The sequence below is a fragment of the Rutilus rutilus genome (genome assembly GCF_951802725.1).
Source record: "Rutilus rutilus genome assembly, chromosome: 8".
NCBI lineage: Eukaryota > Metazoa > Chordata > Actinopteri > Cypriniformes > Leuciscidae > Rutilus > Rutilus rutilus.
In genome coordinates, this window is record NC_140222.1 from 7,646,495 (window position 1) to 7,669,952 (window position 23,458).

General features: G+C 38.0%; 2 protein-coding genes and 1 long non-coding RNA gene across 4 annotated transcripts in view; 1 reads left to right on the top strand and 2 right to left on the bottom strand.

Annotated features, from left to right (window-relative positions):
- Nucleotides 1–2,592, top strand: part of LOC311295003 (myosin IXB) — a 50,364-nt gene extending 47,772 nt beyond the window's left edge. For both annotated transcript variants that reach the window (XM_084416170.1, XM_084416169.1), the window contains 3 exons: nt 43–158; nt 239–366; nt 1,362–2,592. In XM_084416170.1, the coding sequence (XP_084272296.1) occupies nt 43–158; nt 239–366; nt 1,362–1,786 (669 nt within the window). In that variant the 3' untranslated portion in view covers nt 1,787–2,592. The remainder of the gene's footprint in view (nt 1–42; nt 159–238; nt 367–1,361) is intronic.
- Nucleotides 2,593–2,740: 148 nt separating this feature from the next.
- LOC311295048 (CD276 antigen homolog) lies at nt 2,741–5,515 on the bottom strand. Its single transcript, XM_084416230.1, has 4 exons — nt 5,334–5,515; nt 4,512–4,552; nt 3,249–3,581; nt 2,741–3,060 (listed from the first exon to the last, which is right to left on the bottom strand). Exons 1-4 carry the CDS (start codon nt 5,342–5,344, stop codon nt 2,861–2,863), a joined length of 585 nt encoding a protein of 194 aa, XP_084272356.1. The 5' UTR covers nt 5,345–5,515; the 3' UTR covers nt 2,741–2,860.
- Nucleotides 5,516–8,643: 3,128 nt separating this feature from the next.
- On the bottom strand, nt 8,644–11,883 carry LOC311295059. Its single transcript, XR_014628165.1, has 4 exons — nt 11,829–11,883; nt 10,924–10,964; nt 9,279–9,605; nt 8,644–9,124 (listed from the first exon to the last, which is right to left on the bottom strand). It is a non-coding gene; the product is annotated as an uncharacterized lncRNA (long non-coding RNA).
- Nucleotides 11,884–23,458: the final 11,575 nt, after the last annotated feature.

Sequence of the window (23,458 nt, forward strand, 5' to 3'; positions counted from 1 at the left end):
ATCTCATTATCTTGAGTTAAATTTGCTATCTTTGGACTCTAGATTCGGGAGAAGCCAGCTTCCGACCTTCGTGTTGTACCTGAGAACGAGCCCCTGGATTCAGACGCAGAAGCTGAGCGAAGCCTGTTGGAACGAATCAAGTCCATCAAGCAAGAAAAGTATGTTGAAGAAGTCTCACAAGACCACTTGGAACATTCGAGACAGATTGCGTGACTCTTGTATGGTGTTTGTCTTCCAGAGAGGAGCTCGCCTGCAGGCTTCCTGAACTAGACCAGCCCGGTTCTGACCAGGAGAACCTTGACTCGGAGGCGTCAGTCAGCTCTGAGAGTCTACTGGACGAGCGAGCAGTTTGTTCGGACACGGAAGGTCAGTATTAAGGTACAGACTCCCTCCGTTTCGGACCAATCTCCTTTTCTCTCCTCTGCAGTAGTCACCCATGTGTGGGTCCTGTCCCTGTTGTGTGTAGCGCAGGTCTGGACGGGATGCTCCTGGCGCATTTAAAGAGGGTGGCGGTGCCGTCCACTCTGTAGCAGGTTGTGATCTCTTCTAACCCAAGTGTTTCGGTGTTATGTGCATGTTTGCGGTGACGGAATTCAATTCACTTCACATTTATTTGTGTAGCGCTTTTCACAATACATATCATTTCAAAGCAGCTTTACAGAAAATGCATGAGTCCACATTACAATTTAAGCCTGGAACACACCAAGCCGACGGTCGACCGTCTGGCAGTTTTTGTGCGTCCGCACCATCGGCTGAAATTGGTCCTCGCCGGTTTTTTTCGGCTGATTCGACATGTTGAATCGGCGTTGGGCCGTCGGTGAAAGAGGGAACTCTGATTGACTGTTCAACTTAGTGAACGAGTCAGTGCACGAGAATAATAGCAACAGATAGAAGGCTGTTCTAATGTTACGTCATCTTACCTGAGTGTTCCTTGGCGAATATTTCAATATTAACACGAGAGGAGAGGAGCAGCTTTTTACCCCGACGCGAGGCGACAACACAGTCGGCTTTCATCGGCGCTAGTTCGTCGGCGTCGGCTTGGTGTGTTCCAGGCTTTTGAGTGATCTGTTATCACAGGTAACTGTCTAAGCTAAGTATTTCAGAAATGTACATATACAAAATCGCAGTTAGCGAAAAAGGTATTCATTTAAACAATGTAATAATTCAATGCAGAAACAATGAGCTCATTGAAATAATGAATACTTGTTTGTTAACAAATGATTGTAACATTTAGAAAGGGTGTATGTTGAATAAGACACTGCATGTCGTCTTCCTTTAATGACTGTTGGTGGCATGTCTTGGGTTCTGCATTGGGTTTTCTCCTGCTTTGGGGGTTGATTGGTTCTGTCTCCCTATTGTAGGACAACCAATGGTAGTGCCAAGATTATCCAAACCAGCTTGCCTTCCTAAGTCTGTCGTCCTGGCCCAGGGAAGCAGCACACCGGCTGACAGCTCCTCTCTTCCTTCACTGTCTTCTCCCAGGCTTCAGCTCCAGCGTCGCCACCCTATCATCCCGGGAACGGTCAAACTTCCCCCAGGGGTCCTGTGCCACCCGGCTGTCCGGTCCCTCCCTCCCCGAAAATCCCTGTCGCTCACCCTCATCCAGCGGCGCGAGCACCCCGGCCGTCGCAAAGACAGCATCCAGTCCCTCTACATCACAGCAGGAGCAGATCTCCTCTTCCCGTCCTCAACAGAGTCCTCAAACACCTCCAGCACACCGGAGCTCCCGACCTCCTCCCGACGATTCTCCGACCCGGACCTTGCTTTCGTAAACGACACGGTTTGAGTTGCAAAGCTTGCCTGCTCTCGAAAGAGCGTTTCGATTGGTTGCCGCCATTGACAGCGACTGCTTTGCCACGGTCATAGTGACTGATGAAGAGAATTGTCTCACCTAGCACTTTTCCATACTAATAATATATTGGATTTTAAGAGACTTTTTTTTAAAGACTCAGATTTTTGCTGCACACAGGCGTTGACATGTCAATGTTTGTTGCTTGATTTTTTTTTTTTTTACTTTTTAGCATCAAGAAAAAAAAAACAGTCCTGCACCTTTTTGTGTCCTTAACGAACAGGAAAAATAAATTCAACCATGAGGAATATCGCCTTGATGTTTGGTTCATCTTAAAAGACTTCTAAGCTGTAGATCCTCCCTAAAGTTCTGCACAAACACTCAATGGACAAGTTTTGACTGGAAGGGGAAAGATGCAGCACTAGCCACTTTCCTCTTGGACCAGAATGCCATAACCGAATGCAATTTCCCATAATAACTCGAACTCTTTTTTTAATTCTGATAAGCGATATGACACTTTGGATCTGCGTGGATGTCTATTCAGAATAGCTTTGTGTAGGACTAAATACAGTTAGTGGCCAAGCCATTATGTTTAATACTAAAGTCTGCTGTTGAATGTTGTCATGATTGAAAAGTATGGAACGAATGCCGGCTGGATGTCTATGATGTCAATTGTTTTGCATCACGTGGACCGTACGTGCCTAATAGTGTCGCTGTTTTTCAGTCCTCAGTGATGTTTTTCGCATTTATTGGAGAAATGAAACTAATTATTTTCTTACAATACAATTTGTACTGGCCGCAAACTTGTGTGCTTTTCATGTGTCTTACCCATAATTCTTTGTGGCTTCATTTTTACTCCAGAGGCATCACTGACCATCTATCATTCTCTGCCTGTTCTTCATAATCGATAGTCCTAATTATCACCTTTCAATGAATGAACACAGAACCTCAAATTAATGAACACAAAAAATAGATTAATTGTTTAACTGTGATGTTTTATTAAAAATGCTCGAGTAAATGTAAAAAAAAGCACATCATCTATAAACAAACAACACAACAGAACGGGCAGAATCAAATACATTGCCGAATGAATCCGGATAAAAGAAGTAGGAGTTGCAGAGTTCTTCCCAGGCTTGTTTCTGTGCCATGGCTTCTTACTTGAACTGTTCTGTGTTCTGTTACTGGCCGTTCTGTGCTGTGTTCTGTTACTGGCCGTTCTGTGCTGTGTTCTGTTACTGGCCGTTCTGTGCTGTGTTCTGTTACTGGCCGTTCTGTGGAGGCAAAAATTAGGAGTACAATTAAACGCTTTGAAAACTTTTCGATATTTTGCGAATAGAGCAAAATATTTGGCATGCAAAACAATATTGTACAACATGTTTGACTATTTATACCAACTCTGTTTAGATTTCAATCACATAGAAACTCCAAATGTATAAAATTAGGAGGCATTACATCACACCTCTGACCACCAGTTGTGTACTGTGATGAACTGGAACAGCTGGAATGAAACAGATGTATGTTCCTCCATCGGAGAGCTGAAGATCGGTGAGTTTGAGAGAGATCTGGCCCTTCTTGAAATGTTCAGGTAAAACTTCTGCTCTGTTCTTGTACGCTGGGTCTTGTTCCTTTACAGAAACTTCTCCACGGATAATATCGTATACATTCCTGGTGTCGTTGTGTCTCCAGTGGATTGTCAGTTGTTTTTCTTCAAATACAATTCTTCTGTCACTGTCACTGCACGGTAAAACGACAGAGCCTCCTTCAACGCCTTCAAATAACAGATGCAGAGAAGCTAGAAAACACAACTTTTTTTAAGTTTTACATAAATTTAATCGTTCACTATTATTATACAGGTCCAAAATTCTGAAACCACATTAAAAATCTTTCAAATATTTAATATTATTACAATTATTTATTTATAGGTCCGAAATCAAGTATAGCTTAAAAAATTACATTAATCAGTGACTCTTTGTACAGTCAGATTTTCTTTAATTCAAATGTAAAATGTTCTTTGGAACTTCTTAAATCATGCTGGAAATGTTTTGCAAATAAATTGTAATGGCAAAAAAAGTATTAAGTTATAAAACTGCAAAGTAAAACGTTTCACTAGTGATTTCAAACCTTAGTACCCTACTGTACAGTACAGTATAGTGATGGGAGAAAAGCTTCGAATCAATTTAACCAATTGTTGAAAACACCACACTCTGGCGACCCCTGCTGGTCACAACGGTGTATTTGCAACAGAAACTCAGGCCAAACATGCATAAAACACCTTTTACAAACATTCCAAATGTTTTTTTGTTTTTTAAGTAAAATCTATCAAATGCAATTATCTAATCATCTAATAAGATAATTATCAAGTCTCTGTGCAATGTGTTCTTTTATCAATTTCCAGGGCTTGTTTTGTTTGTTCCATGGTTTGCTTAACTAAACAAACCAATAAGAGACTATTAACTACTATTATTCCTTTCAATTATACTAATGTCTTATTAAAACGTCCACAAATGTATAAAACTGATTAGAGATATGGTAAAATAAATAAATATCTCACTGAATCCGCATGATTCATTAACCATTAGAATTGTATCTCTACACAACAGCTCTAGCCTTTACTGAAATCACGCGACTTTGGCAGTTTGAAACATTCTCCAAACACTGATTCGAAACAAAAGATTCATAAAGGTTTCTAAGCATTTCTGTACAGTATTTGCTCTGTTCTTACCTGTATCTATTAACAGTACCGACAGATAGATGAAACAGCATCTGGAAATCAAGAGAACATTTTAATAACAATTATGCTGAGCGATGTCATCATTATCTATCAAAAAATCATCAACGATCCTCTTTCAAATGTGCATCATTTTATTTTCATCCTATCTTGGCTGTAGTCTGCAGTTGAGGGTAAACTTGACTGGTCCGAGCATGTTAGTTACTGACAGCTATTGTGCTCAATGAAATGAATGAAGACTGTTATGAATCTTTGTGCAGCATTTACTACATCTTGTTTATAGTTCACAGCGTCATGCACATGTCCTAATTCATAAAGTTGAGTTAGCTAAACCATCATGTAATTTTTACTCTTCAAAGTGTACATTTGCAGGTGTTGATTACAAATAATTTACAATCAATGAACAATTCTACTTTTTACAATGTTGCGAGCGCGTAGACATGGAGACGTTGCCACAGTAGGAATGCAACGTGTCACAGACGTTGCCACGACGCAAATGTGTTTGTTGGGTGTCCCTACCCGATCCCTCGGCGCTGACAGCTCTTGAAACTTTCTATCCACTTTTGCACGACTTTCGTTATAAGTGTGCACTGGCTTGTCTTGTTTGCAGTCTCATTCAAACGTCTCGCGTCATGCACAGGTTTCATTAGGTTTTTTTGTTTTGTTTGTTTTTTACCTACTCGTGAATGGTGAAAGAATGGTATTTGTGTTGCAAAGACAGCATACATCAAAACGCTACACCACATATAATGATTCTCATTATTGTACACTGAAACTTAGCTCAAATACGTGCAGTTTAACTTGAGAAAGTCTTACCGTCGGTGCATGTTGTAGTCAGATGTGTGTGAGGGATATTCAAACAAGGCGATTCAAATACATCAGGCAAATCTGCTATACACTGTAGGAGGAGTCCACAACTCCACATGGGTTCTTCAACGACTTCCAAACCTTAAAGTCCCTGTAAAGGCAATTCTAAAAAAAATTCTAAACACATTATAAATGTTAGAAATGTATTACTAAAACATATTACAAAGACTGTGACCTGTGAAGTACTGAATTGTCGAGTTAGACCGTTAAACTGTTTTTCACCATTGCTGTGTTCCAGATTTTTTGGGCGGGGCTAAAACGGGGGCTCGATGACGCACTGAAGCCCCTGAGCTCCTGGACACGCCCCTACTTGATGACGCACTGGAGCCCCTGACGCTGCCCCTCCCCTAACAATATAGCACATTCATTCACATCAGTTTGCCGATCGCGAGTTACTGTATTAGTTACTACAGCCTACAGTTTGCTAGCTAGCTATGCCTTCGTCACGGAAATGAGTAGGCTACTACCTGGATGCGATCATGTACAAAACAGATCGGTGTCCTTATTTAAATTTACGAAAAACGATCACATCAAGAAGAGGTGGATTAATTTTGTGAAGAGCCACCTTGATGGACAGCTGAGGATCACCGCCAAAACCCGCCTCTGTAGTGATCATTTTACACTGGATAGTTTTATAAACTTTCGTCGGAGACAACTGGGAATCACAGATAATCCGCTGTTACTGGTGAATGGGGCCGAACCGATTATCTCCCGCCTCGGCCTTCATCCTCCCGTCGCGCCGACAACTGGTGCCATCGTCGGCAGTGCGAGCCCACCAATAAGTGTAAGTTGCCTTGTGTGCTTATGTTATAATTATAGTAGGTAACGTTAGTCCAGGCTCGAACATGGCATTGTAAAACCTAGAAGCATCCATTCCGGCTGTAGCGGTGACAGTTGAGTGTGGCGACGGCAGCTTTCCCGCGAGTGGGCGTGGTTTCAATATTTTGATAGCTTATTTTATGTACTTGCCTGCTTTTTTTATCATTCAAATTTGGCTGGGTGGCTAATAGTAATAACACATGTTTCTGTGGTGTGACAAACTCAGAACACATACTTAATTTTGACTTTAATTTTGAATAATCATATGCAAATGATATAAACGGTACAAGAAACATTACATTAATACAAATCAAGTAGTTATCCTTGCCTTGTTTTTGAATAGCCTACATAAATCAAATAATGTAAAATACATTTCAGAGAAAGTTTTTCTCAATCTTTTCCACTTGCCGAATTGTATTTTTAATTGATTTATATTTTTAATGGAAACAGATAGGCCTTGGGCATTATTTACACGAAACTATTTTCTCAGACAATCTGGTATTATCATGATAAGCAATTATCTCTGTGGTTAAAACATTAAAGCACGCCACAGGAAAAGTGTTCAAAAACAATCGCATCCACAACAAATATTTCTATTGATTGAATTGAATATAAAAAATGTTGTAACTTTTCAGTATGATTTCATGTTTAAGTGTTTAACTCCATAATTTGAATGGCATATTTAATCTAAATGTTTATATCAGAAGTAAAACATAGTTTAAATCATTATTTTATTTATTTAAACTGCGTCAGTTTCACTAAACGGCCCAACGCGCTCGCTGGCGCGGACATAAGAAGGAATGGATATTTGCTTCAAGTGACAGGCTTGGTGAGTGAAATTATATTTGTATTATCTGTCTGTATTATGTTTAATTTTAATTCTAAATTCTAAAAGTGACCAAAAAGACATTTAACTCCAACTCACCATCGGTGTCGCCAAACTGCTCCGTCTCCAAAATGTGCGTACGCATGGGTCAGAGTTTGCGTGTAGGTGCGCATATTTTCACGTCAAGTTTTTCTTTATAAATCCCACCTTTTGCGCAGGAACTGGCGTACGCATGTTTTCAGCCCCGTTTTGTGCGTACGCAAGCTTTATAAACGAGGCCCCTGGACCGGTAGATATCCGCCTCAGGCAGTTTTACGCCCCTGTTGTTCCTGATGCGTCCAGTAGGGGGAGGCTGTATTGTTGTTTAGCAATGATGCAACATTAATTATTTATAAACGATTAGCTAAGGGTAGATATAAATTCATTTCTATATATGTCATTAGATGGATCAATAATTTATTTCGAGAGACAAAAGTACTTGACGGTCAGGTTGTAGGTTTAGCTGCCTCTAGTCTTCTCTTTACTTTGCTCTTGTCTCAATCATTTTCAAAATTAATTTTATTTTAAAATTTATTTTGTTGTCTGGTAAGACCCTGTTTGCTCCTTGCATTAAAACATACTCCACATGGTTTCTGGAAAAACATTATTGGAACTTTTGTTTTAATTATTATTATTGTTTAGTGTGAACACACAAAAGACACATTTATAATAGGCATATATGTATGTACAATATGTATGTCTCTCTCTAAAGTAAAGAGTTGAACTGCACACTCACTCCCATATTTTTATTATTTCCGACGTCATATGATAAAACCCACATTAAAAACGTTGGTCCCATATGGTTTAAATGTACTGTAGATTTTGGTTTGAGTTGTTTCTTGTAAATGAGATGATCTAATTATCTAATTTATATCTTAATATAAATTTTTCTTAAAATAGCTTACTGATTTGGACAAAAACTCTGATCGCACATCTCTCATAAAGGTGTGTGTTTGCTTTAGCTACTTAAGGTAATGAAAATCTCTCTCTCTCTCTAGACTTGTATAAACTTTAAACACCCAGCTCTTTTTTCAACTGCATTCCAAACCAATAGCTACATCATGGACATGTTTTTAATGTCATTTTCAATTTTCTCTGCACAGCCCATCATCAGTGGCCAAAATAAATCAAAGTGGCTTGACACTTTTTTGTTTCAATCATTCCACTGTCTATCGCTACACTGTCTACAGTGTAACGTTTATATTTAAATGAACAAAAAACACTAAATTAGTCACGTCAAGTCTATGGACGGGACGGTTATTAAATGTGTAAGTTTCAAGCATCGATTTAATGATGTTATTTCGCGGTATATCCCCCTACTGGACGCATCAGGAACAACAGGGGCGTAAAACTGCCTGGGCCGTATGCCGTCTGCAGTCTCCCGTGTCCCCATATAGACCTTAACAGTAAAGCTCAGTGTAATGAGTAGGATGTTATTTAGTCCAGCAGGTGGCAGTAAGAGACTGTATAAAGTTAAGTGCATTTGCTAAAGAGATGTGTGGTGATTTGATATGATGCCGCTCCACTTGGAAATAATAAGACGCCAGCACAGGAATCCTTTATTGACACTTTCCTTTATTCGTGGTCTATTGAATATTACACTCAGTAAGCCGTTTCAGAAGTTAGATATGGCCAAAAGGCAGCGCGTTTTAAATCAATGTGAAATGAAGTATTAATTAAACAAGATAATCGCCCATATATAGGCTACTTATTATGTAGTCGTCAGAACCAATCCTTCTTTATAGATTTCATATAAATTATGTTTTATTAAGAAATACTTAAGTAAATGTTATATTATTATGTAATTAATGTTATTAATTTTCAGTTCTCATTTAAATGGTGTGTACTGTGTAGTGAACAAGATTAGAGCAGCACATTAAAAAGCAGAACACACAGGTTTCAACTATAAAAAATTTACATTGAACGGTCAAAATTCATATTTAATTAAAGTGCAGGATGAATCCAGATGACATTAGGAGGAGCAGAGTCCTTCCCAGCCTGGCTTTTGTTCCAGCGCTTCTTATTTGAGCCGTTGTGCATTTTGTGAATGATCTTTCTGTGAGGCAAACCAACAAGCAAAAACAAAGCTCTATTAGGAGTAAGAACTAACAATAGGGCTACTTTAAAATAAGTGCACAGCTTAAATCACTTTGATTATAAACACATGGAAATTAAAACTGTTGAACAAAAGTATAGTTAACACAACACACCTTTGACCACCAGTCGTGTACTGTGAAGATCTCCCACAGCTGGAACGAAACAGATGTACGTTCCTCCATCGGAGAGCTGAAGATCGGTGAGTTTGAGAGAGATCTGGCCCTTCTTGAAATGTTCAGGTAAAACTTCTGCTCTGTTCTTGTACGCTGGGTCTTGGTTTCTTACAGAAACTTCTCCACGGATAATATCGTATACATTCCTGGTGTCGTTGTGTCTCCAGTGGATTGTCAGTTGTTTTTCTTCAAGTACAATTCTTCTGTCACTGCACAGCAAAACGACAGAGCCTCCTTCAACTCCTTCAACCAACCTGTGCTGAGAGGCTAAAACAGTATATTATATCTTTAATTTTTGATAATTAATTAGTGCTGTCGAAAAATTTTGAGGCAAACTTTTACTTCAAAAAATGTACGTGAGTGCCATTGATCATGTGACATCTCAAATCATTCATCATGTTTTGTTCATGTAGCTCCAGCGCTGCTGCCACTGAGGCAAGAGGAAAGATTAATGTAGTTTATACAGGCTAACTTTTAGTTCAGATTGTTTTTGCAGATAATACAGTATGTATTGAAATAAGTGTTACATCATAAAAATGCAAAGTAAATCATTTGTATTAGTGGTCACCACCAACTTTTTGCTAGCCTGTTTGTACTGACCTATGGAAAAAAAAGAGTATACTTTATTGTATTTGAAATAGATTCCTTTTTGCAATAGTTCATATACTAACAATTCTTTTTTACTATCTTTAAATATATAAAAATTATATTAGCATCATACTTTCATCACACCTATTTTCACTATACAACTTTCAACACTTTAAAATAATTGTACTTTAGTATATTTTAGAAAGATATAAAATTATGTTTATTTTTTAAAAGTGTTTTTATTTGCACTGAAACATATATTTTAAGTATATTTTTAACTATGTACTGAAACTGATCATTGTAACAATGCATTGAAAGTATCCTTTCAAAATACATTATTGCTGAAGTTGTAGTATATTTTACGTTCAATTTTACAGTAATGTTTAAGTTTACTTCCTCATGCTTGGAATTCACTTCATTACCTGGACACAAATTGCTTTCAGAAAGTATTAAAGCATATGATAAATGCATTGAAAAACATAAAAAATAAATAAGGTTAGCCAAGTAATATTTGTTTATTAATGTGCATTTGTTATTGAAGACAAAGTGTGCAATTTGTAGTATTTGGAATAAGCCAAAGGTATTATTGAGCATATACTTTTTCCTCAAATATAATATACTTATAATAGCCTTTGGCTTGTGTATTTCGAAGACGCTCGTAATGAATTTGTAATGCACTTGTAACACAAATAAAGTACACTTTAATATCACTAATCAAGCATATAATTAGTCACTACAGAAGCATATACTTAAAGTATACCAAGTATATTTGAAGTTGTTCCAATTTAGCACACAAAAGTACACTAAAGGTTATGCTTTACTGCACTTTAAATACAACTAAAATATACTTGGTACAAAATGAGTTGTTTCAAAATAGCAAACTTCAAGTTAACTAATCATTAACACAGTTGAACTTAAAGTTTTGAAGTATCCTGAATTAGTCTGGCTGCAAGTAATACTTTACATTATTTTATTTTTTTCACCAGGGTGTTCTTACCTGTATCTATTAACAACATCAACACACAGATGGAACAGCATCTGCAAACCATGAGTAGAACATGCTGGTATTAAATCCATAAAGTGAGTCTAAAATATTTTTTCCATGTCAAAAAAAAAAAAGGCACAGCATATGCGAAATTTGTTTTCCAATAACGTGATATCCCTGCACAATAAACTTGAAAGACCACCCTGAACACCTGATCATGCTTTGACAGCTCTTTTGAAAGTTCAATATTCAACTCTAGTCACAAATAGAAAAGGAAATAAAGAGAGATAGGCGCGGGAGAGCGAGAGAGAAAGGCGCGGGAGAGCGAGAGAGAAAGGCGCGGGAGGGCGAGAGAGAAAGCGGGGGCGGGCGGCCCTGCTGCAGTGTTTGACTTCAGCATTCAACTTCAGATTTTTATTTAGTGTACACGTACGAATATTTATTGTACAAGTTGTCAAATTCACATCTACATGCTCTCGAGTTTTGCTACTCTTTTACCTTCATATTTTTCTTCATGCTTTATACTATATTCACGTCGTAGCCTATACTTGCATTCTGCATAATGTTTGTTTTTTTCATAATCCGTGCTCATACACTGTATTTTAATATATAATACAGCCGAATGTCCAAAAAAAGCTGTTCTCATTTACATATTTTCTGTCAGACAACAGACCATTGGCTACACGTCTCGTCAAATATGGTTAAACTATTACTGTCGCAAAAACATGGTTAATTTGTGGTTACCATGGTTTAACTACAATTAAGTTTTTTTTTATTTGTAGTAAAAACCATCATTTTCTCAATTTCAATATGGTTAGCCTACATGCTATCTAAATCACACATTAACTTAATGTTAAAACCCCACTGAGACTGTTATTAAACTCAACAACGTGCAGTCTAAATTGAGAAAGTCTTACCGTCGGTGCATGTTGTAGTCAGATGTGTGTGAGGAATACTCTCGGACTCTAGATCAGCTGTTTGGAAATATAAGGGGATTCAAATACCAGCGGGCAAATCTGCAATACGTTAAGACTGGACTTTTCCTCCACCTCTTATAGGAGGAGTCCACAACTCCACATGGGTTCTCCAACGATTAAAGTCCAAACCTTAACAGTAAAGCTCAGTGTAATAAGTGCATTTGCTAAGGAGAGGTGTGGTGGTTATATCCTCCTGGGACCCAGGAGTAGACTTGTGTTCACTGTAATGGACAATATATTTTAGTGAATTTGTCTGACACCAAACACCATGTCCTGAAAAGAACATTCTGGGCTCTAAAAAAAAAAAGAAAAAAAATGTAAATTATTTTTAGAGAGACCAAATGTTTGGAGGTTTCACCATGACGACAACTTTTGGGCTTTAAAGCAACACTAAATAACTTTTTTTTTTTACCTTAAAATAATGTTTCCAAAATCGTATCAGTGGTTTATCAAGTCGTAACGGGGTGAAAGGCACTTCTGGATTCGCTTTGCAGCCCTATATCTGCTATAACCACACTATGCAAGTTTGCCAAACCGGGTCACATTTCTGTAGTTCGAATGAGACATAAGAAATTACAAATTTGACTTGCTTTACGTCAAGCGTTACAATAGTCATTACTTCGTTTTTCTTCGTTTCTGATGTCACAATACAACATACTTTCATGAAATCATGCAACAAACTCTACCTTGTCTGTGGACATCATTCATTCCAAAGCGTAAATTATTTATGACAGCGGTAATGGACAATTCCGCTTCCAACCTGCAGGGCGACCGAAGAGGAAAAGCTTTAAAAATGACTGATATTGATTTAGTGATCAAATTTAGCATGGAAATATACTAGCCTAATATTGTAATTATCATTTTAAATAAGACAAATTTTATAATTGTTTGTCATAAATTAACAAACAATTAATATTTTAACAAATTGTGGTTTCTAATCAAAATATGACTTTCTGTTACAGAGCATTGATTTCATACATGTCCATGTTGTTTCTTAAAAAAATAAAATAAATCTATTGCACATGTATAGCCTACATAAATATCATGATATCACACATTACGCTGTAAACCATGGTACATAGCCTACTGACTAACTGAAACATTAATTCAATATCACACGCCTAAAAACCCTTCCAAATCTCATGAGTACATTGTTGTACACTGAAAATTAATGATGATAGACTTATATATTTAACTCTACATCGTGCAGTTTAAATTGAGAAAGTCGTCTTACCGTCGGTAAGTGTTGTGTGTGTGAGGGTTAGAATTAGCCGTTAACAACAGTCACACTGCATCTCTGGTTACAACAGATTTTTTAATAAAGGTGCGTCCTCTGTAAAAGTGTGGAGTTTCCTTGTGTCTTTTTTATTCAATCAAACATACTGCGTAACAAAGTTATTTGCAGAGCGTGTAAATCTTTGAAAACCTTTATTTTTCTTTGTGTATAGAACTAACACTTAATCACAAACACACAATTTTTTGTCTTTTTTGCGGGTCTAAATCTTTTGCTTTGAAAAGTGTTGTTTGCGAATGAAGCTGTGTCTCAGTGGGCGGTCTCAACCAGGATGGAAGACCCTTTTCTATTGGTCACCCTGGATCGAAGTGACAGGTTGACCACGCCCACTACGTTTTCTTGCTGCTGCCGCGCAGTGTCTGAGAGAAGAGCGAGCGAACTTGTAACGTGGCGAGCAACAGGGCATTTACTGGGTAAGATAACTGATGTAATATCACTGTGGCGAGCAGGACGAGGCGACACCAGTATTTATTTTGGTTTTGAGTGGTGGTGAAACCAACTGTTTTGGTGTGCAAACCTCAGAGCCTAGGCTGCCTACAGAGACGCGTTTGTTTGACGGCATGCTTATGGGGCGGGCAGCTAGCGGATCGTTAAGAAATATTAGATGAATGTGGTCATTTATGTTTGGGCCTGAAATCGCTGATTCAACCTTTAAATCAGTAAATTACCTGTTGCCCGCCAAGTTCGCTCGCTCTTCTCTCAGACGCTGCGTGGCAGCAGTGAGAAAAAGTAGTGGGCGTGGTCAACCTGTAACTTCGATCCAGGGTGACCAATAGAAAAGGGTCTTCCATCCTGGTTGGTAGAGCCCGCCCACTGAGACACAGCTTCATTCGCAAACAACACTTTTCAACTCGCAAGCAAAAGATTTACACCCGCAAAAAAGACTGCATAAAAGTTTGTGTGTTTGTGATGAAAAGTGTTCGAAATGCACAAAGAAAAATAAAGGTTTTCAAAGATTTACACGCTCTGCAAATAATTTTATCAACTTCTTTATTTTTGAGCCTTAAGAAGACTATTTTTGCAATCTTTTAATTTTTTTAATTACAAACAAACATACAGACAAGTCAAAGCAAACTGAATAGGTAAGCTTACACATCAAGTAAATAACATGCATCCTAATACACTCAATCAAACCTATAATTTACACTATTTGCATTAAATAACTTGTAAGAATGTGACGCCACCATTGTAAATATGTTTGAAAGTTAATTTGCTCTTCTCAATGAAGTTTATGAATTTAATTTAATTTTTTTCTTACATAGCCTCATTTTTTACTAATGTCAGTGCATGAAATGTGATTTTAATATGATAATGATTGATTGGATGCGACTGCAGTTCAGCACATAATCTACAAACACATCTGCACATTTAAATGTGTGATATTTTGAACATATAGACCAAACACATATAGCTTTGATTCAAAAATATTTTCTTTACAAATTGCGCAAGCCAGAAATGGAGTCAATGTAAAAAAAAAAAAACATTTTCATTTCTAGTTGCCATTTTGAATGCACTGTTCATTGCATTGTGCATTGTGTGGTGTAAAAAATAGTACAGCACATCATCTATAAACAAACAACATTTAAACAAGTCAAATTTGTACATCATTGGAACAATACAACAGGCAGAATCAAAGAAATTGCAGAATGAATCCAGATAAAAGGAGTTGCAGAGTTCAGGCATGTTTCTGTACCATGGCTTCTTACTCGAGCTGTTCTGTGTTCTGTTACTGGCCGTTCTGTTACTGGCCGTTCTGTGGAGGCAAAGATTAGGAATAAAATGAAACTCTTTGAAAACTATTAGATATTTTGATAATAGACCAAAATATGTGTACTCTCTGCCATGCAAAAACAATATTGTACAACATGTTTGACTATTTATACCAACTGTTTAGATTTCAATCACATAGAAACTCCAAATGTATAAAATTAGGAGGCATTACAACACACCTTTGACCACCAGTCGTGTACTGTGATGAACTCCCACATCTGGAACGAAACAGCTGTACGTTCCTCCATCGGAGAGCTGAAGATCGGTGAGTTTGAGAGAGACCTGGCCCTTCTTGAGCTCTTCAGGTAAAACTTCTGCTCTGTTCTTGTACGCTGGGTCTTGTTCCTTAACAGAAACTTTTCCATGGATAATATCGTATACATTCCTGGTGTCGTTGTGTCTCCAGTAGACTGTCAGTTGTTTTTCTTCAAGTACAATTCTTCTGTGACTGCACGGCAAAACGACAGAGCCTCCTTCAACGCCTTCAACCAACCTGTGCTGAGAGGCTAGAAAACAATTTTTTTTTTTTTACAAATTTTTTTTCATGAATTTAATCGTTCACTATTATTATACAGTGGGGTCCAAAAGTCTGAAACCACTTTTTTTTTAAATATATATTATTACAATTATTTCTGAATTTTTAGGCCCAAAATCAAGTGTTGCTTAAGAATTTACATTGATAATTGACTCGTTATACATTCATATTTTCTTTCATTCAAATGTAAAATGTTCTTTGGAACTTCTTAAATCATGCTGGAAATGTTTTGCAAATAAATTGTAATGGCAAAAAGTTATAAAACTGCAAAGTAAAACGTTTCACTAGTAGTTTCAAACCTAAGTATCCTACTGTACAGTATAGTGATATATATATCTAACTTCTGTCAATACTGGAAAGAGGATCAGGCGTGACTTTTTACTGCGCCGAGTCGAAGTGCTCCCAAGTGCTATTCCGCCATAAATTATAGTTAACCTTTTTAACCCGCTTAAAAGCGCCACGTTTTATTTTGTGTCACCATACTTGGTCGTATAACTACTCGTGTAACTGTTTTTAAATAGGGAAACCGTGGAGGTGTTTGGTCACTTCTAAATTCATTGCTGTTAGATACCATTGAATATACTGGGGTAAGCTAAGTGCTTTCAAAGTGTCACCGCGCGCTAGAGCGATTAAGTGCATGCACTGAGATGAGAGAGGTATGTATCAACTCGTCTTAGTTAAGGGAATAACATAGTTTAATATGAAAAAACGGTGGAGTTTCCCTTTAACCAATTGCTTCGCTAAATGATTCACTGTTTCTAAGTGTTCAAAACGCCACACTCTGGCGACCCCTGCTGGTCACAACGGTGTATTTGCAACAGATACTCAGGCCAAACATGCAAACCCATTCCAAATGTTTTATTGAAAGTAAAATCTATCAAATGCAATTATCTACTCATCTAATAAGATTTTCATTTTTTTAAGATAGGCCTAATTCTAATTTTCAAGTGTCTGTGTAATATGTGTTCTGTGTAATATGTTTGTTCCATGGATTGCTCAACTAAACAAACCAATGAGAGACTATTAACTATTATTCTTTTCAATAATACTAACGTCCACAAATGTATAAAACTGATTAGAGATCTGGTAAAAAAAAACCATAGATATTATTTGTTCAATGATCTCACTGAATCCGCATGATTCATTAACCATTAAAATTTGATCTACCACAACGGCTCTGGCCTTATCCACTGAATCGGCACTTTGAAACATGCGCCCAAACTGATTCGAAACAAAAGATTCATAAAGGTTTGTAAGCAGTAGGCCTACATTTCTGTACAGTATTTGCTCTGTTCTTACCTGTATCTATCAAGAGTACCGACAGATAGATGAAACAGCATCTGGAAATCAAGAGAGAACATTTTAATAACAATTATGCTGAGCAATGTCAAGTCCATAAAAACTAATTATAGCCAAAATATTCCGCCATCATTATCCATAAAAAAAATAAAATCATCAACAATATCCTCTTTCAAATGTGCATAATTTTATATTCAGCCTATCTTGGCTGTAGCCTACAGTTGAGGGTAAACTTGATTGGTCCGATCATGTTAGTTACTGACAGCTATGTTGCTCAATGAAATAAATGAAGACTGTAATTAATCTTTGTGCAGCATTTAATACATCTTGTTTATAGTTCACAGTCATACACGTTTTTTTTCTTTCTTTCTTTTTTTTCTATGTCTGTCAATGAGTGTTGAATTGAAACAGGCCATGAAACAGAATTTTGACTTTTTTCATTAAAAAAATGTCCCTATGTATGAATAGAGTTGTTTCTTAATATATATATATATATATATATATATATATATATATATATATATATATATATATCGCACATGTAGCCTATGACTCCAATCATCAGAAGTCCAAATTGATTACCATATGCAGTTTTAATAAAGTTGAATTAGTTAACCTTATGTAATTTTTACTCTTCAAAGTGCACACTTGCAGGTGTTGATTATAATGAATTTATCTCGCGTCATGCACAGTTTTCATTAGATTTTTTTGCTTTGTTTGTTTTTACCCGTGAATGGTGAAAGAATGGTCTCTGTGTTGCTAAGACATCATAAATCAAAATGCTATAGCGTACCACATAGGCCTAATAATGATTATCATTATTGTACACTGAAACGTAGCTCAACTACGTGCTGTTTAAATTGAGAAAGTCTTACCGTCGGTGCATGTTGTCAGATGTGTGTGAGGGTTACTCTCGGACTCTAGATCAGCTGTGTGGAAATACAAGGGGATTTAAATACCAGCGGGCAAATCTGCAAAACGTTAAGACTGGACTTTTCCTCCACCTCTCGTAGGAGGAGTCCACAACTCCACATGGGTTCTCCAACGATTAAAGTCCAAACCTTAACAGTAAAGCTCAGTGTAATAAGTGCATTTGCTAAGGAGAGGTGTGGTGGTTATATCCTCCTGGGACCCAGGAGTAGACTTGTGTTCTCTGTAATGGACAATATCTATTTTAGTGAATTTGTCTGACACCAAACACCATGTCCTGAAAAGAACATTCTGGGCTTAAAAAAAAAAAATTATTCTTTTTAGAGATACCAAATGTTTGGAGGTTTCACCATGACGACAACTTTTGGGCTTTAGAGCAACACTAAATAACTTTTTTATTTATTTTTTATTTTACCTTAAAATAATGTTTCCAAAATCGTATCAGTGGTTCATCAAGTCGTAACAGGGTGAAAGAAACTTCTGGATCCGCTTTGCAGCCCTATATCTGCTATAACCACACTATGCAAGTTTGCCAAACCGGGTCACATTTCTGTAGTTCGAATGAGAATGATAAAATTATTTGCAGTGCATGTAAATATTTGGAAACCTTTATTTTTCTTTGTGGATTTCGAACACTTTTCATCACAAATGCACAACTTTTGCTCTCTTTTCTGCTGCTTTTTTGCGGGTCTAAATCTTTTGCTTGCGAGTTGAAAAGTGTTGTTTGCGAATGAAGCTGTGTCTCAGTGGGCAGTCTCTACCAACCAGGATGGAAGACCCTTTTCTATTGGTCACCCTGGATCGAACTTGCAACGTGGCGAGCAACAGGCCCTTTACTGGGTAAGATAACTGATGTAATATCACTCTGGCGAGCAGGACGAAGCCGGTGGCGTGATTATTGATGAGCAACACATGCGCGACGCACCGGTCTCATGTCTCTCACGGAGGAGCGGAAGCATATGATGAGGGGCGACGACAGTGAAGATGGAGAGAGGACAGGCCTGGATTTTACAATGTGTTGTGTTTTGTTTTATTATGTGTTATTTATATCCAATAACAAACTTTGATACAATCACAAACTCAGTGACAAGAGAACTGAATTATTCTCTTCTTATGCTCTCTCATTTAAATACTTGGCTAAACCAGTCTGTAGTTTGTTTTACCGCAGAATAGACTTTATTAGCCAACACAACAGCATAGCTAGCAGCCAGAGCCACCCATAGACAGTAAAAGAAATGGACAGCGACCCCATTGGATTCAATGGAGAAAAGTGAAGTCAATTAGAAGCTCTCACTTCCTGATGGTCAAGCGTACTGCGCAGACTCAAACTGAGCTTGACGAGGTAGATTTGACGTGAGCAACCCGTCTGTCTTCTAGTAGCTGTGCCAAGATCAATCTGAATCATTACCTTCCGAATCTTGCAGAGACGGAGAGTGTGAGTAGGAGCTGTCCATGAGCTTGGAGCAGGAGAAACTTTTGCTAGGTATTCTGATTAATTATTTTGTCATTTTGCCTCCACGTCCCCCCGATTGCCCGCGAGCTTCTCCTCCTGTCTATACGGTAATCTCTCTACTGTGCGACAGAGAGTCGTGTGGTTATGACGCAATCGTTAGCCTATTTTTACTAAAACTGCTTCTACGGGGCCATAACATAAGATACAAGGTAATGGAGCCTTTTATACATTGTCGTGTTTCTTTAGAAATAAATAATGGACAAATGGAGTCTTTAAACGCCTCAGATGTAAAGTTATTCTCTGTCAAAGTGATGCCAAAATGAATGGGAGTCAATGGAATGCTAACAGCAGGTGGGGTCCGCTAATCAATGGCGACGCCCGGGGAAGCTTCAGTGTTTTCTGAAAGATTACCCCCCTGGAGCCACCAGTAGGAAATATCAGTTTTGTTAACAGACAGATCATGCACATGACATATAGCCTAAACCAGCAGCTAACAGTAGCAATTCACACTAAGCAACAGCCGGATTATTTTCTGATGGTCATTGTTATTTAAAATTCTACTTAAGATTAAATATGAATATGAAAAAGTTTAAATGCACTTACATAACAGCAAAAAAGTTAAAAAAAAACTGCTGGGAAAAATATATAATACCTGTCTTGATAAGTGCATGTAAAACAATTGAAAGAAAGAAAATGTGTGAAGAAATTTATGTTATGTATTTTATGTAGGCCTACCTATATTATCATTATAGTTTTTAAGACTAATATTGTTAATAATAATTTGTTACATTTATATAGCGCTTTTCTGGGTAGTCAAAGAGCTTTACATGGTCAACCACCACCAATGTGCAGCTCCACCTGGATGATGCGACGGCAGCCATATTACGCCAGAACACCCACCACACACCAGCTTACTGGTGGAGAGGAGACAGAGTGATGAAGCCAATCAGTATATGGGGATGATTAGGAGGCCATGATGGACAGAGGCCAAGGGGCAAATTTGGCCAGGATGCCTGGGATTTTTTATGACCACAGAGACTCAGGACCTCGGTTTAACATCTCATCCGAAGGACGGTGCTCTTTGACAGTATAGTGTCCCTGTCACTACACTGGGGCATTAGGACCCACACAGACCACAGGGTCAGCACCCCCTACTGGCCTTACTAACACCACTCCAGCAGCAACCTAGTTTTCCCAGAAAGTCTCCCATCCAGGTACTAACCAGGCTCAACCCGGCTTAGCTTCAGTGAGAGACCAGTCTTGGGCTACAGGGTGATATGGCTGCTGGCAGATGTTAAAAGTCAATATAACGTCTCTTTTTATATTGACTTCAATCACAATCACAGTTTCAGGTAGTCTAATGAAATGATCCGGAAGTTATGGCAGATCAGACATGATTACTAAGCCCGACCCTTTGGCCCGACTTCACTGGTTTAGCAAACGTTAAGTATTTAAATGGGAGAGCATAACAAGATAATATTTCAGTTCACTTGCCACTGAGTTTATGATATTAAAGGTTGTATCAGCGATTTCAGGCCCAAACATAAATGATCACATTCATCTAATCTTTCCTAACGATCCGCTAGCTGCCCGCCCCATAAGCAGGCCATCAAAAAAACGCGTCTCTGTAGGAAGCCTAGGCCTAGACCAAAATAAATAGTGTTCCAACAAATCACAGACAGGGGGAGGGTGTTGTGAGGTTTTCGCGTGCAGCCGTCATAGGCAGCCGTGCACGAGCGCAAAACCTCACAACACCCTCCCCCTGTCTGTGATTTGTTGGAACACTATTTATTTTGGTTTTGAGTGTTGGTGAAACCAACTGTTTTTGTGTGAAGATCTCAGAGCCTAGGCTGCCTACAGAGATGCGTTTTTTTGACGGGATGCTTATGGGGCGGGCAGCTAGCGGATCGTTAGGAAAGATTAGATGAATGTGATCATTTATGTTTGGGCCTGAAATCGCTGATACAACCTTTAAATCAGTAAATGACCTGTTGCTCGCCACGTTACAAGTTCGCTCGCTCTTCTCTCAGACACTGCAGTGAGAAAATGTAGTGGGCGTGGTCAACCTGTCACTTCGATCCAGGGTGACCAATAGAAAAGGTTCTTCCATCCTGGTTGGTAGAGCCCGCCCACTGAGACACAGCTTCATTCGCAAACAACACTTTTCAACTCGCAAGCAAAAGATTTACACCCGCAAAAAATACAGTATAAAAGAGAGCAAAATGTGTGTGTTTGTGATGAAAAGTGTTCGAAATGCACAAATAAAAATAAAGGTTTTCAAAGATTTACACGCTCTGCAAATAATTTGATCAACTTCTTTATTTTTGCCTTAAAGGAACACTGCACCGTTTTTTCATATTAAACTATGTTATTCCCTTAACTAAGACGAGTTGATACATATCTCTCTCGTCTCAGTGCGCGCACTCAATCGCTCTTGCACGCGGCGACACTTTGATAGCGCTTAGCCCAGTTCATTCATTAGGGACCAAACAGAGATGAAGTTAGAAGCGACCAAACACCTCCACGTTTTCCCTATTTAAATACAGTTACACGAGTAGTTACACGACCAAGCATGGTGACACAAAATAAAACGTGGCGCTTTTCTAAGCGGGTAAAAAGGATAACTATAATGTATGGTGGTGTAAGACTGAAAATACTGGTTGAGGCCCTGGTCTGAGACAAAGGGCTAATTACCATTTGACCTCCCCCATACGACCTCACTTCCGCAAAATACTAAGAACTCACACAAGAATATGGTTTAATGTGAATGTTTATCATTGACTGTTATGTTTTTGGTGTCATTTGAAATGCCTCAAAGTGAGTGGTACAGATATCTCATATCCAGATAGATAAAATAAAAGGTAATAAGGTTTAGAGAAGTTTAGAGAAAACTGGTTAAGCCATTTGAGGGTGGTTTTCCCCATCCCCCATGTCACCTGGGCAAACAGGATAAAGGAAGGTGTGCTTGCTCTATCTGGGCTCTTCTTTGCTGGTCACGAATGGAATAGGTGGTCTCTCCCTCTCTCTCTCTCTCTCTCCCTCTCGCTCTCTCTCTCTCTTTCTTTCCCTTTCTCTCTCTCTATCTCAGGTACAAGCTGGGTAAGATTCTTTGGTGTAACCAATGTATAATCATGTTCTAGATATTTGAATTGATTGTGGAATTGATCTCTGATATCTGAAATATTAAATTGTTACACGCGATTATTCTAACTGATTTTGACATTGTTCCTTTAATGGTTATAAGGAATAGTCAAACATTCGCTCACTTTCAGTGAGGCACAGATATTATTAAACCTTTCATTTATGGAGTCAGATGAATTAACGAGTAAATATATATGATTAATGTATTACAAATTTAACCAAAACAATACTTTGCGTGAGTGAGGACAGAACACGTGATAACCTTCCCCGTGTTATTGGAAAGCCTCCATTGGACCAATATATCGGGCCTTACAAAATGGTGACCTCGAGACGTGATCTCAAAACAGATCAAAACAGTTTCATGAGAAACGTCCTTTCCAGCAAGTATTGGGATTTTAAAATCAACAAGAGGTTTGAAACATCTTCTCTTTCTTCCGCGGTTGTGGTAAGTAAACTTTTTCTGCCCTTTATAGAAGTGTTGAAGAAATGTTTGCATTGTTTACGGGTCGTAATTAAAGCCCTGCTTTGTTTAGAAACGTGATGCGGCAGCCAGATGAAGAATGAAAAACCTTGTGTATTAGATTTTAAAGATCGCCTTGTTTTGCCTAAGCAACAAGAAACGAAACCTAAAGTGAGAATAACATCTTCCAAATAATTAGTAACTCGATGAAGAGCTGAAAATGTAAAGCCTAAAAGTTTTAAAAATCAGCCGCATGTTTTCCGGCCATTGTTGTATGGGCTTAAAACTAACCAGCAACATGTGAAAATAATGAGCAAACAAACAGAAAACAGAGAAAGAAAAATCTAAGTTTGTAAACGATCGGAAAACATGTGATTTTATAAATAAAAAGGCAGATTGATGCATTGTTTATGAAAAGACATTTTTGGGAAAACAGGATGATATGATTTACAGGCTAAAACTCAAATATCAAGGCTAACTTGATTAGTTGATTTGCTCTTCTCAATGAAGTTTATGAATTTAGTTTTTTTTTTCTTACGTAGCCTAATTTTTTACTAATTTCAATGCATGAAATGTGATTTTTAAATAATGAATGATTCGATTCGACTGCAGTTCAGCACATAATCTACAAACACATGGGCACATTTTGATATTTTGAACAAATAGACCAAACACATAGCTTTGATTA

Coding starts and splice junctions, on each gene's coding strand:
- LOC311295048 (XM_084416230.1), bottom strand. Junction 3,582..4,511: donor GGTACTGTTAATAGATACAG/GTAAGAACAGAG, acceptor TGTGTTTTCTAG/CTTCTCTGCATCTGTTATTT. Junction 3,061..3,248: donor TACACAACTGGTGGTCAGAG/GTGTGATGTAAT, acceptor TTGCCTCCACAG/AACGGCCAGTAACAGAACAC.